Source organism: Stigmatopora argus, chromosome 11 (genome assembly GCF_051989625.1).
Source record: "Stigmatopora argus isolate UIUO_Sarg chromosome 11, RoL_Sarg_1.0, whole genome shotgun sequence".
Lineage (NCBI taxonomy): Eukaryota > Metazoa > Chordata > Actinopteri > Syngnathiformes > Syngnathidae > Stigmatopora > Stigmatopora argus.
The window spans coordinates 4000737-4013807 of NC_135397.1; the positions used below are offsets into that span (position 1 = coordinate 4000737).

General features: G+C 40.3%; 1 protein-coding gene across 1 annotated transcript in view; it reads left to right on the top strand.

The window, feature by feature from the left end:
• Nucleotides 1–13071, top strand: part of LOC144084621 (ankyrin-3-like) — a 62147-nt gene that overhangs the window by 19008 nt on the left and 30068 nt on the right. The window contains exons 5-23 of the mRNA XM_077613219.1: nt 397–495; nt 1712–1897; nt 3849–3947; nt 4571–4669; nt 5272–5370; nt 5804–6001; nt 6623–6721; nt 6821–6919; nt 6991–7089; nt 7157–7354; nt 8140–8238; nt 8741–8839; nt 9252–9449; nt 9806–9904; nt 10389–10487; nt 10605–10703; nt 10793–10888; nt 12363–12435; nt 12562–12618. Of these exons, the coding sequence (XP_077469345.1) occupies nt 397–495; nt 1712–1897; nt 3849–3947; nt 4571–4669; nt 5272–5370; nt 5804–6001; nt 6623–6721; nt 6821–6919; nt 6991–7089; nt 7157–7354; nt 8140–8238; nt 8741–8839; nt 9252–9449; nt 9806–9904; nt 10389–10487; nt 10605–10703; nt 10793–10888; nt 12363–12435; nt 12562–12618 (2194 nt within the window). The remainder of the gene's footprint in view (nt 1–396; nt 496–1711; nt 1898–3848; nt 3948–4570; nt 4670–5271; nt 5371–5803; nt 6002–6622; nt 6722–6820; nt 6920–6990; nt 7090–7156; nt 7355–8139; nt 8239–8740; nt 8840–9251; nt 9450–9805; nt 9905–10388; nt 10488–10604; nt 10704–10792; nt 10889–12362; nt 12436–12561; nt 12619–13071) is intronic.

The following is a 13071-nucleotide window of genomic DNA, read 5'->3' on the forward strand; positions in this document are numbered from 1 at the left end:
CAGGGCACAAAAAAAATATCAGCTTTTATTTCTAAGCAGCTGAGCAGGATAGGTTTAAAAAAACCTCTTATATGTTACAAGGCAAGCACACATAATCTGAATTCTTAAATGTGACTTTTTTTTTTAAATTTCCGCTTAAACTAAAGCAGTTTCGAAGATAAAATGATATTTTTTAAGATGTGACAGACACAAGCTCATTGTTTTTATTATTTATTAATCTGTTGTATTTAAAATATCCAAATTTGCACATCATTTAGTATGTCTGCACTGGTAGACCTCAATCTTGACTACAATGTTCAACATTTTTATTTGTTTTGATGGACTCTGGCTGCCCAAATCTCTGTTCATGACTTGATTATATTCCAAAATATTTTCTTTTTCCTTCTCATGCTGCAGAATGGATTCACTCCTCTATACATGGCATCTCAAGAGAATCACCTGGAGGTGGTGCGCTTCCTCCTGGAGCACAGCGCCAGCCAGAGTATGGCCACTGAGGTACTCAACTTCATCTTTTCACTTTACCAACGCCCAGACTTTTTTTTTTTCCTCCTTGAGGCAATCGTACAGAAAATTGAAAAATATGCTCAACATGATAAAACCAGTCCTCCTATAAATACCCCATAAATGATTTGGATACTGTAATTATATTTGAAAAACGACCTTATTTGAAAAGACAAATAGATTTATTAACATCCCACAGCCCTAATCACACAAAATTTCAAACTAAAATAAGCACATTAGGTTAACAAGTTTTTTTTTCACTTTTTGAAAAAGGAACTTGAACATTGTGTTCACAAACGGCATCTTGAAACAGTATTATAGTAACTAAGATGAAGAACATATGGCCTATAGATTGCAATTTGAGAACCCTTTGTCAAACTCGAGGCCCGGTGGCTAAATCTGGCCCCTCACTTCAGTTTTTGTGGTCTGCGAAAGTAAATTATGTGACTTTCTTGCTAAATGAAAATTTCATTAAATATTTCTGTAAACTCGAAAGATTGAGGGAATTAGAAGTACTCACACGTGCACATTTTTTTATGAATGACCATTTTGTTAAAAAAAACAAAACATTAAAAAAGGATGATGAAAATATTTACTGTTTTGTCGAATTTGGATTGGATTGGATTGAATTGGATAGCTTTATTCATCCCGTATTCGGGAAATTTCGTTGTCACAGTAGCAAGAGGGTGAAGATGCAGAAATAGGAAAGGCATTTTAGACATAAATAGATAGGTAATAAGTAAGTTAATATATAAATACATGAATAAATATATAAATAAATAAGCCCGTTGCTGAAATATATATATACATACATATACGTGTACATACACACACATATATATATATATATATATATATATATACATACATACATACACATACATATATATAAGCACATATATACATACATACACATAGATGTACATGCATGCATACGGTTTGTAATGATTGAACAAAATGTAAAAAAAAGATAAGAAAAAATCCACAATTAAGCACTGTTTACCTCCCTAAAAGATACCGACCAACCACGTTTTGTTCTGATCCTTCCTCAAAAAAGGATAGCCATTTTAGCTAGTGTCTTCCCAACAAGAAGAACAACCTGACCCAAGTGAGCGAGAACTTGAGACCTCCCTCCAGGTGTCCTGAAAACGCTCCTACTACAACCACAAACAATGAACACAATCTCCTCTCTCTCTCTCACTACCTGCAGGATGGCTTCACCCCCCTGGCTGTTGCCCTCCAGCAGGGCCACGACCAGGTGGTCTCCCTTCTTCTGGAGAACGACACCAAGGGCAAAGTACGTCTCCCCGCCTTGCACATCGCCGCCCGCAAGGACGACACCAAGGCGGCGGCGCTGCTCCTCCAGAACGACCACAACGCAGACGTGGAGTCCAAGGTTGGAACGCTTGGTGTCTGCTGGTATTTCTGGCAGCCCCATTTTGATGTCCTAAGCTCCTCCCCTCACAATGGAGGCCAATTTTCTTCTCTTGTTTTCCTCACTAACGACACATTCTCTCCTCTCTTGGCTGACTTTGTAGATGATGAATAGAACAACAGAGGTACACCTCTACTATGTCCATTACTTAGTCTCTCCATCTCAGCTCATGAAAAAAAATGGGGAAAAAAAACAAATGAACCCCCCATAACAGTTCCCTAGACTTCCCAAAGTTTTCAAGCCCCTTTGTTACCCACCCCGACCCTTTGTTTCCTTCTCCTCCTCCATGGCTTCACTCATGTAGCAGGAAAGAGACCAGGGGGGTCCGAGCTCTCCTCGATTTTAATGGTTTCATGGCGCCTAAAATGTAAGCCTCGGCTGTTATTTTTGGCAAACGATTTGAGTCTCAAACTCGACTACAATTCTGTGATCCATGAAACTGATTAACTTGATAACCTGGATGTCGAGCATGTCGAGCGGTTATCAGCAGTGGCTTGCCTTTAACCCGCATGGAAACCTTTTCTCCGGGATGCAACAATGAGCCAGACCTAATACTTTTGATTTCCCTTTTTGTTTGTTGCGTAAATACCAAAAGAAGAGCATTTCCATCAACGCTATGCAGGGGCTGTCTTGGAATTGATGTGTTTATCATTATTCCAATTCAGCATTTGGGGGGCTTCAGCATGACTGAAAACTCACCAATATTTGCAAATATATGTATATCCATTATATGGTGTTAGAAGTATGCCCATATTTTTTTTCTTGTGGATGAAATTTGATCGGTGATTGAAAACTTAAGGAACTAAACATTTGTAGTATATTGGTTTTGGGTCAACATTGACCTGTTTTCAAGTTTGGCTGTGTAAAAAGTACCGTTGCTCTTTGCACGCCCAAATTTGAAATTTTAAAGCAGCCTGTTTTAAATCCTCCCTTAGTGGTCGTCCTGTCAGTTAAGAGATTTTGGCGCTTTTTTATACTCGTACAAGAAGGCTTATCTGCATGAAATATGACAGTTCCTTTGACATTGGATAAATTCTTATGCGTCTTTGGGATTTTTGGCTTTGGTGACCCCCAACGTTTGCATGCAATTTCCAAGGGAATTGCAACTTCAAGTTGCCTAAAGCTACGAAAAACACCAAAAACAAGGCCCGTGCATGATAAAAATGACCTACAGTATTTTTGTCATACTTTTTCTAACCAATTGGAGGAATTTGTTTATGTTTATCCCATTGCTTATATAGTACAGCAACTTGTTTTTATTTCTTTGTAACATTAGATAGCTGTCAGCAAACAGCAGGTTTCCCCTAGATTAGCAGTCATTTAGAGTAAGTACGCACTTGAATGTGGAACCGTGTTGTCATTTTGACAGCTGTCGCTGAATAACATCTCTTATTCAGGATTGGGTGTTCATTATCTGGGTCACTCTTAACAAAACTTCTGTATTAGCAGACAATTTAAAGATGGGACAATTGTGTATTGGATCGCTTTGGTGCTACAGTAGGAATTATTAGATTTACTACACTTGTTTAGCCACCACTGTCATGTTGATCAATACTAAAGAAAAAGTCAATATAACCGCATGTAACTGAGGTGCCTACTGTGCATCACCTGCTGCATACTCACCAGAGTTTCCTATGATAAAATGGATCAATTATTTTCGAAAATATAGATATATATACAACATATGAATATGATATGTGCACAAATCGCATCCGATACTGCACTATGATTCCTCTGTAGTACAGTGTGGTCCATCATTGGCCCCCAATGATGTTGGCTCAATTAGAAACTGTGTGAGGAAGGTCAAGTATGTCCTTGTCAGATCAGGTCTGAGTGATAGCACGAACTGAGTGTTTTTTGTTTGTTTGGTGGTGTTTGTAAAACAATGTGTTTCTGCGTGTGTCCCAATCAGAGCGGCTTCACCCCACTTCACATCGCAGCCCACTACGGCAACATTAATGTGGCCACGCTGCTTCTAAACCGAGGGGCCGCTGTGGACTTCATGGCCAGGGTGAGTTTAATGCCATCACTTAAAATAAATAGACATATTTTATTTTGTTATTTATATTAAAACTGAGTGAAAAGTGGAAATAGCAAATATTCAGTTTTATAGATATATTTTTAGATTTTGAAAATGTTTTCTCGATTAAAAGCAAAACTGAACATATTCAAGATATTTTTATATTAAAAATGTAATTTAAAAAAATGAAAAAAAATGTAAATATTATCTCAAAATTTATAATCCTCATTTGAATGTTACCATTTAGTCGACACGCATGATTTAGTATTTTTGCGGGCCGCACATAGTAACGCGACGGGCCGGATCTGGCCCTCACGCCGCCACTTTGACACCAGCGCATTAGTGTTTGCTTGTGGCTTTAAAAGTCGTTTCCTTATTTGACATGCAGAGTACCGACCCAAGTCAGCAAAAGTTCATAATTAAAATAGCTAATGTCGAGAGCAGTGTTTGTTCTGCTTTCTGGCACTAATCACATGTTAGCTCCATAGAAGTAGGAGGCCTGCCTGCAGATAAGAACTATGTAATTAACCGCCATGTAATGTTTGTGTTGGGGTCTGACTAATGAACCATCGGCACCAAGTCATTTGCCATTGTTTCTTTCTGCCCTGGCTCAGAATGACATCACCCCTCTCCATGTGGCGTCCAAACGGGGCAACAGTAACATGGTCAAGCTGCTTCTGGACCGGGGATCCAAAATCGATGCCAAGACCAAGGTGATAACGGGATTCTTTTTAGAACATTTAATCAAGTGGCCTTGATGGATTCTAACAGCCCGTACAATAACGTTACAGCAGACCTGGGGACACTTTAATAGGATATTGGGATTAACTAATATGATTGCACTGAAATAGTGAGTAGTTTAATTTTATCTAATGGTGGAACTGAGTCATCTGTCCTATGAGTGTCTCAAGATGTGAACCTGCTCATATTTACTTGAATCTTTGAGCAAATATTTGATGTGAAATGCCAAATTCTAGCTGAAGTTTGGCATTAAAAAATCATCAAAAAATGGCATAATTAATGGAGGTCATTAAAACTCTTTTTTCTATGTCAGCATAGATGTATTACTATATTGCCACCCAGTGGCCGCGTCGACAACAGAAAGAGAGTCAAAGAGCTCATTGTGATGCTCAAACTGTATATTTGTAATTATCACCTTATATTTCTCACAAAAGGTGTTTTTTTTCTTGGTCAAAAAGACCATTTTATTTTAAAAATTGAAAGGATCGATGGCATTTGCATTCATTTTCAATTCCTATTCAGGACTTTTTGGTTTATTTATTGAATGACTAAACCCTCGCTGTTTTCCGTGCAGGATGGTCTAACTCCTCTACATTGCGGAGCGAGGAGCGGCCACGCACAGGTGGTAGAAATCTTGCTGGACCGAGGCGCTCCCATCCTCTCCAAGACCAAGGTAGCTACTCAGCAGTAGAATAGTCTTCCACTTATTCACTGCCATTGACATCCATGGATGCCAAATATGCATCGTTAGTATGACCTTTTCATCAAAATCCGTACCGTTGAATAAATTAGCTCTCTTCATCATACCTTTCCAGTCACATAGCAGAGGTTTTGTTGTTGCCGTGGTGATGTGGCACTGTCCCCACGGCATCCACGCGAGCCGAACGCAACGCGTCCGTCCGCTTTGACCAGGCGGGACCGGCAATGTAACCGCGTAGACATTGTTGTAATGACCTGGTTATAACAATGCTTCTGCAGTCTCCCAACAGTCTTTGAACAAGGCATTTCCGCTAACTGATTTTGTTTTTATCCATCTCTCTGTGTCCGTCTACGTGTCCTTCTTTCTGTCTTTCTGTCCGTTGCTTTCGTCCCCCGCGCCGCTTCAGAACGGCCTGTCGCCGCTCCACATGGCCACGCAGGGGGATCACCTGAACTGCGTTCAGCTCTTGCTGCAGCACGACGTGCCGGTGGACGACGTCACCAACGACTACCTGACGGCGTTGCACGTGGCGGCCCACTGCGGACACTACAAGGTGGCCAAGCTCATCGTGGATAAGAAGGCCAACCCCAATGCCAAGGCCCTGGTAGGAGGAGGAGTTTCATATGATCTTGTATATGGGTTAAAAAAACTCTTGACATAAAAGTAGCTAACTCACTTTTAGTGTTAAAATATTTGTCTTCAATCAAAATGAATATTTCATTTATTTCATCTTCCGATTTGTCACAAGATAACCACAACGAGTCTTAACTACTGTTTTCCAATGAGTCATATGCCCTCTTGTGGAAACAAGGTGCAATTGTTCAACTATGTAGCAGCAAACCTTTACATCTTTTTACCGCACATTTTAAATCTATATGTATCTGTTTGAGTCTTTATCGTTTATTTCTCAATACTATGACACGATTGCTCCATTTGATTCCTTGCCATGTTGAAAATGTAAAACACACAATGTATTTATCTATCAATTCCACTGACACGCGTAAAGAATTGACATTTTAATATGCTGCATCTTAGGCCATATTATGAGTCAGCACATACCATAAAGAGAATCATAAAATATTGAAAGATGAATCAGAAGGGCGCAGCCGATAGGAAAATTCCTCATCACCGTCACATTCCAATTGCATCTGCTCTCGTAAGCAGTCACAGCTGTTTTCCTAGAGTAGAAACCCCCCCACGCTGAAGATTTTTCGTTTCTCCGCAGAATGGTTTCACGCCGCTTCACATCGCCTGCAAAAAGAACAGAATTAAAGTGATGGAGCTGCTGCTGAAGCACGGAGCGTCCATACAGGCCGTAACCGAGGTACTCTTCCAAAGCTTTACTAAACATGGCGAAATCAGAGAAACTGGCGAATCTGGATTGGCCCATTTAACGTGAAGTGCGCCCGACGTTTCTCTGCAGTCTGGCCTGACGCCGATCCACGTGGCAGCCTTCATGGGCCACGAGAACATCGTCCACGCCCTCACGCACCACGGAGCCTCACCCAACACGACCAATGTGGTGAGAGAATGAGTCGAGTTGAAACCCCGAGACTTATTTAGGGTGACTCTCACCGTCATCGCCGTTTCCAGAGGGGCGAGACAGCCCTGCACATGGCGGCCAGGGCGGGCCAGGCCGACGTGGTCCGATACCTGCTCAAGAACGGAGCCAATGTGGAGACCAAGTCAAAGGTCTGGTCTTATGCTTGCAAGCGTATTTCTTGTAGGAGATAAAATTAAAATACGTTTGGCCTTCTAGGATGACCAGACGGCATTACACATCTCCAGTCGGCTGGGGAAGGTGGACATCGTGCAACAGCTGCTGCAGTGCGGCGCCTCGGCCAACGCGGCCACCACCTCGGGCTACACCCCGTTACATCTGGCGGCCCGCGAAGGTCACCAGGACGTGGCCACCATGCTGCTGGAGAACGGAGCCTCGCTGTCCTCCTCCACTAAGGTGGCCTTTCTTTCTCTCTTGTTAAATTCCAACCCTGGTGTTTTCCCAAATGAATAATAACATTGAGGGAGGTCATAACGAGCTGTGAAGGACACACGGTTAATGGATACGCTTCCATCGTATCTGTGCTACGTTGCTCTGGGTGGGAGGGGCTCTTGGCGAAGGTGACCCTCTGTTAGTGGAACAGATTAATGGAGGGTGAACCGCTTGGTGTGCACACATGCAATTACACACTCTACATCTTTAGGGACATCACTCCAGTCAGCTGTTCCGGGGAAATTATGTCACCCTGAAATTGACCCAATTGCATTGTTCTTAAGGTTTATACCATATGTGTCAAATTGGCGGCCCGGGGACCAAATCTGGCCCGCCACATCATTTTGTGCGGCCCGGGAAAGTAAATCATGAGTGCCGACTTTCTGTTTTAGGATCAAATTCAAATGAAGATTATAGATGTATATTATATTTTCTGATTTTCCCCTTTTTAAATCAATAATTGAGATTTTTTTAATCTAATCTTTTCGTTTTTAGTTCAAAAAGTATTTTGTAAAATCAGAAAAATAAAAGAATTTATATTGTGCACAAGCCTAAATTAGAGTATAAGGCAAGTCATGCGCTTCCCCTGTGGCGGATATATACATTAAAGTCATTTCAACTGGCAAGGCTGGAATTGGACGTCTAAAACAAATACTAGAAGAAAGACATTGCTGCTTTGCTGTAATCATTGAGTCCCTTTTTAAAAGAAGCTAGTTGAAATTTAAAGCATAATGATCTTTTTCCAACAGAAAGGCTTCAGTCCACTCCACGTGGCCGCTAAATATGGCAAGATGGAGGTGGCAAGTCTCCTCTTGCAGAAGAGAGCTTCACCTGACGCTGCGGGCAAGGTGAGTAATTCATTATTCTTTTGGCAAGAGTAGTTTGCTTAAAATATGGTCGTACTTGAATGTCAGCGTGACCGCCAAGATGCTTTTGTATTGAGAAGATGTGTGTTTTGAAGTGGTGGAGATGGTGAGAGCAGTACCTGCCAAAAACAACAAAAACATCCAAAGTTTTACAGCTAGTTTGTGAAAATCAGAAACGAGATAAATATAATTTGAAGGAGAGAAAACGGCATTTTAGGGGTTATTTTTTTCAAGTATCTTCAATCCGGTGCTCTTGAAATGTTGTCTAAGAAGAGGTACATTTACTCGGAAATTGCATGTTTTTGTTATTTTGTTGATGTATTTCTCTGCCATCCATCTCTCTTCTGCTCACTGTTCTTATTTCTTCTTCTTTGGATTTCAACATTTGCATTGACTGTCTTGGTGGGTCATCTGTGTGCACGTCTCTCCGACTTCTAACTTGGCGATCGATGTGTTGCATGCGTATGTCCGTGTGGGCTTTCAGAGTGGGCTAACTCCACTGCATGTAGCCGCTCACTACGATAATCAGAGAGTTGCCCTGCTGCTGCTGGATCAGGGAGCTTCCCCACATGCCGCCGCCAAGGTACACGCAACACACAATTGCGGCCATAACATTGTGCTGTCTTTCCAATTCACATCCGAGCTTCCATTTTTTTTTTCCCATTTCCAAATAAAAAGTTGCACTGACTTGTGTTTTTTGGTGATGGTGACGTGTCGTCAATATATTCTCGCTTACTTTTCTTCTATATCTCTATCTGCATCCAACTCTAATTTAATTTGATTTTTGCTTTGTTATTAAAAATATATATCTTTGGATGTAGGACAGTTTTTGATGCTTTAAAACACGTGGAAAATCAAACTAAATTAATAACACACAAGATAACCGAGTAGTTAACCTGGCCAATTGCAAGAGTAGAATTAAAAATGAACTAGAATGGGTGTTTATTTAAACGTGACCGAATGGAAACATTCATGCAAAGTCTTTCTTTCTTCAGAATGGCTACACGCCGCTGCACATCGCCGCCAAGAAGAACCAAATGGACATTGGCACCACGCTACTGGAGTACGGCGCCGACACCAACGCCGTCACGCGTCAGGGCATCAGCCCAATCCACCTGGCGGCGCAGGAGGGCAGCGTGGACCTGGTGTCGCTGTTGCTGGCCAAGAGCGCCGCTGTTAACATTGGCAACAAGGTAGTACTCTACTTTTCATATCCGTCGCATTATATTACTTCACTTTTCTAATATTATGCCAAAAATAGTTTTGCATTGGCATTTCGCCAAAAGTGTCAGCCGCATGCAGCATGTTAATGAAATATTTGGTTCCCATCAATTAATAACGTATATAAAAACAGTCTTTGTTTCACTGGTGTCAATATAAAGATATGGTATAGTACGGTATTTATTTTTTTAAATATACCTCAGAATTATATGGTCCTCTGTTTAAAGCTTTTATTGACATTGACAGTTATAGAGGGTTGCGTCAAGTGATGGGTTTTAGGACATGTAGTTTTTGTGAACTTATGTTTGCCTCGCTCATCCGTACTCAGAGCGGACTTACGCCACTCCACCTCGCGGCTCAGGAAGACAAGCTCGGTGTTGCAGAAGTCCTTCTCAACCACGGCGCTGACATCAACGCCCAGACAAAGGTATTTATTTTCAGCACAATAAATTGGTCAAATATTTTTAAAAAAAAACACGAGCAGGCGGACCGATTATAGATTTGTGTAAAATAATGTGACGTTGACCCAACTTGAACAGACAGCTATACTACTTCGAACCCATCTGAATACAAACCTGCCTGCACACATAACCAAAAATCCATATTTGTGTCCTACATGCAGTGAAACACAATCATGTAATTTTAAATTGTCGAACCTGTTATCTTTCTATATTTGACACGCGCATGGTACATACACAAAAAAAAATTAAACTCACAAGCTGAAGGTTATATTACACGTTTGTGTGTGTGCATTGATGCTGACAGGACAGTTTACAGTAAAGAAGTGATTCACTAATGCGTAGTCGACATGCAATAGAAGGAAGACTTTGTTGCATTTTCAAAATAAAACGCATGCTTCGAACGGATGTTTGATGTCAAATTTGAATGGAGGGTGTCTGGATTTCTCCTAGATGGACTACACGTCGCTGCATGTGGCTTGTCACTACGGCAACGTGAAGATGGCCAACTTTCTGCTGCAGAATCATGCCAATGTCAACGGCACAACTAAGGTGGAGAGATTTTTTTTTTAAAAATTGTATTTATTTTTTATGCACTTTATGCACTGTAAATAATTGCAATGTTGGTGAACTCCTCATTTGTCTCTTTTCCAATCCCGGGCTGTCCAGAATGGTTACACGCCTCTGCACCAAGCAGCTCAGCAGGGCCACACGCACATCATCGATCTCCTCCTCCAGCACGGCGCCTCGGCCAACGAGCTCACGGCGGTGGGTTAAAGCGTGAAACCCCTTTCTTTTCTGCGTCCGGCCACCATTGTGTGCCTCACTTCCTTCCTCTCTTTCTCTCTCGGATCTAGAATGGGAACACAGCGCTAGCCATTGCCCGTCGCCTGGGTTACATCTCTGTGGTGGACAGCCTGAGGCCCGCGACGGACGAAAACCTCAATACGGGGGTGAGAAATGCCGAAAACTTTCAATGTAGTCTTTACTTTATGCACAGTAAATAATTGAAACATCTTTGATTAATCAAGACCAGTACTTTAACATTTAGATTATTATATGACACTTGCAGTTAGACATTTTGAGACTTACCTATTTATTGATGTCCTTTATCTCTCTAACCTTATTTTCTTATTATATTTCTACTTTTTAGTTCTACTATACTACTACTTATATTACTACTACTACTACATTACTACTTAAATTGCTACTTATTAGTACGTTCTACGATATTGCTACTTATTAGTACTACGATATTGCTACTTATTAGTACTACGATATTGCTACTTATTAGTACTACGATATTGCTACTTATTAGTACTACGATATTGCTACTTACTAGTACTACGATATTGCTACTTATTAGTACTACAATATTGCTACTTGTTAGTACTACGATATTGCTACTTATTAGTACTACGATATTGCTACTTATTAGTACTAATATATTGCTACTTATTAGTACTACGATATTGCTACTTATTAGTACTACGGTATTGCTACTTATTAGTACTACGATATTGCTACTTATTAGTACTACGATATTGCTACTTATATTACTACCACTACTACTATGTTTCCATATATATTACTACTACTATGTCACTACTTAAATCACTACTACTGCTACTATATTACTTCTTATATTGGTACTTATTAGTATTTGCAAATGTTCATTGATAAAACATTTTACTTGACTGTAATCAAATAACATTTTTTTTTAAATGCCAATTATTTTCTAGGTTTTTAAAGTGAATATTATTCTTTCTCACAGTCGTTGCTTGAAAATATTTACCAATAGAAAGGCACAAGGGATTACGTGTTTAATTCAAAAAGCCTTTTGTCTGACTTATTGAAAAAGTGGTTGTAGCAACAAATTAACAGTTGCTGTCCAGCTCACTTTCCCTCGTGTGACGCGTTCAAGTTCAAGCAGGACCAGTATGACGAGTAGTAGCGTGATTGCGGGTAGCGTGGTGGCCGCTCGCACCGCCGCACGTGTACCACCGGGAGAGCTTATAGTGGAGCTTAGCTTTTCCCCTGAAATAACTCTGAACTCATCTCCATCTGCTGTGATATAACTTCATGATCAAGGTTGATTCCTGGCATCATTATGGCATTTATTTACTTACAGAATGGCCTAAAGAAAAAAAATTAGTAAAAAAATATGAGAAATAAATGATTTGACTAAAGGGCTTTTTTAAATACTATTGTTGAGGTAGTATTCACTGTGCTTTATTCACTTGAGGTAAATCCACCTGTTTTCATGAATTAGACATATAAAGTGAAGATTTCATTGTACAAAAAAAAACTTTTTATGCTGTTATTGTCAGCACAATTAATAGATTTAGAAACAAATTAACAAGACTGCATGAGGCGTTTACTTCCACTCTGCTCCGCAATCTAATCATTATCGTCTTTTCTTGATAGAATGCGGCGGAAAAACACAAAATCAACATCCCAGAGACTATGAATGAATTCCTGGACATGTCCGATGATGAAGGTGAGCTCACCATCTCTTACTTTGGCCTTTTTGACTCTTTTTTTTTCACCGCATGATTGTGTTGTTGTAGAGATTGTGCCATGTGATAAAACGATACATGAGCATGAGTTTGCGTTCATATGACAGTTTGGGCCAACATGCCTGAAACTCTCCAGGAGGAGTCCATGTCAGATGACAGTGAAGGTATTGATTTTGCGCTCTATCCGATCTGGTTTTGGGTTTGGCTTCGGTGTCTGGAGTTCCCTTTTTGAATCTTGACTTTGTCAGCTCACCTTTGATTTTTGGCAGTAATGGACAAAGATATTGGGAAACGTTACGATTCAAATCTTTTTCAAAAGGGCTCAGAAACTTCACCTTAAGAGTTTTTTTGAGTTTTGAGTTCAGTCCAAATTTGTTTTTTCATGCTTTGTGTTGTAAATTGTCAACACTAGATGAAGCATGAAGTAGTTAAAACTGATTCGATGTCTGTTGCTATGAATATCAGAAATGAAAGAGATGAACTCACACTTTGATCATCAATCACAAATTCCTCCAAACATTATCTTGCTGCAGACAATGTTGTTCCATAAACAGTTAACACAAAACTGCAAGTATATAAAATACAAACAATGACAAGCGATGACTGTTTAATTAATT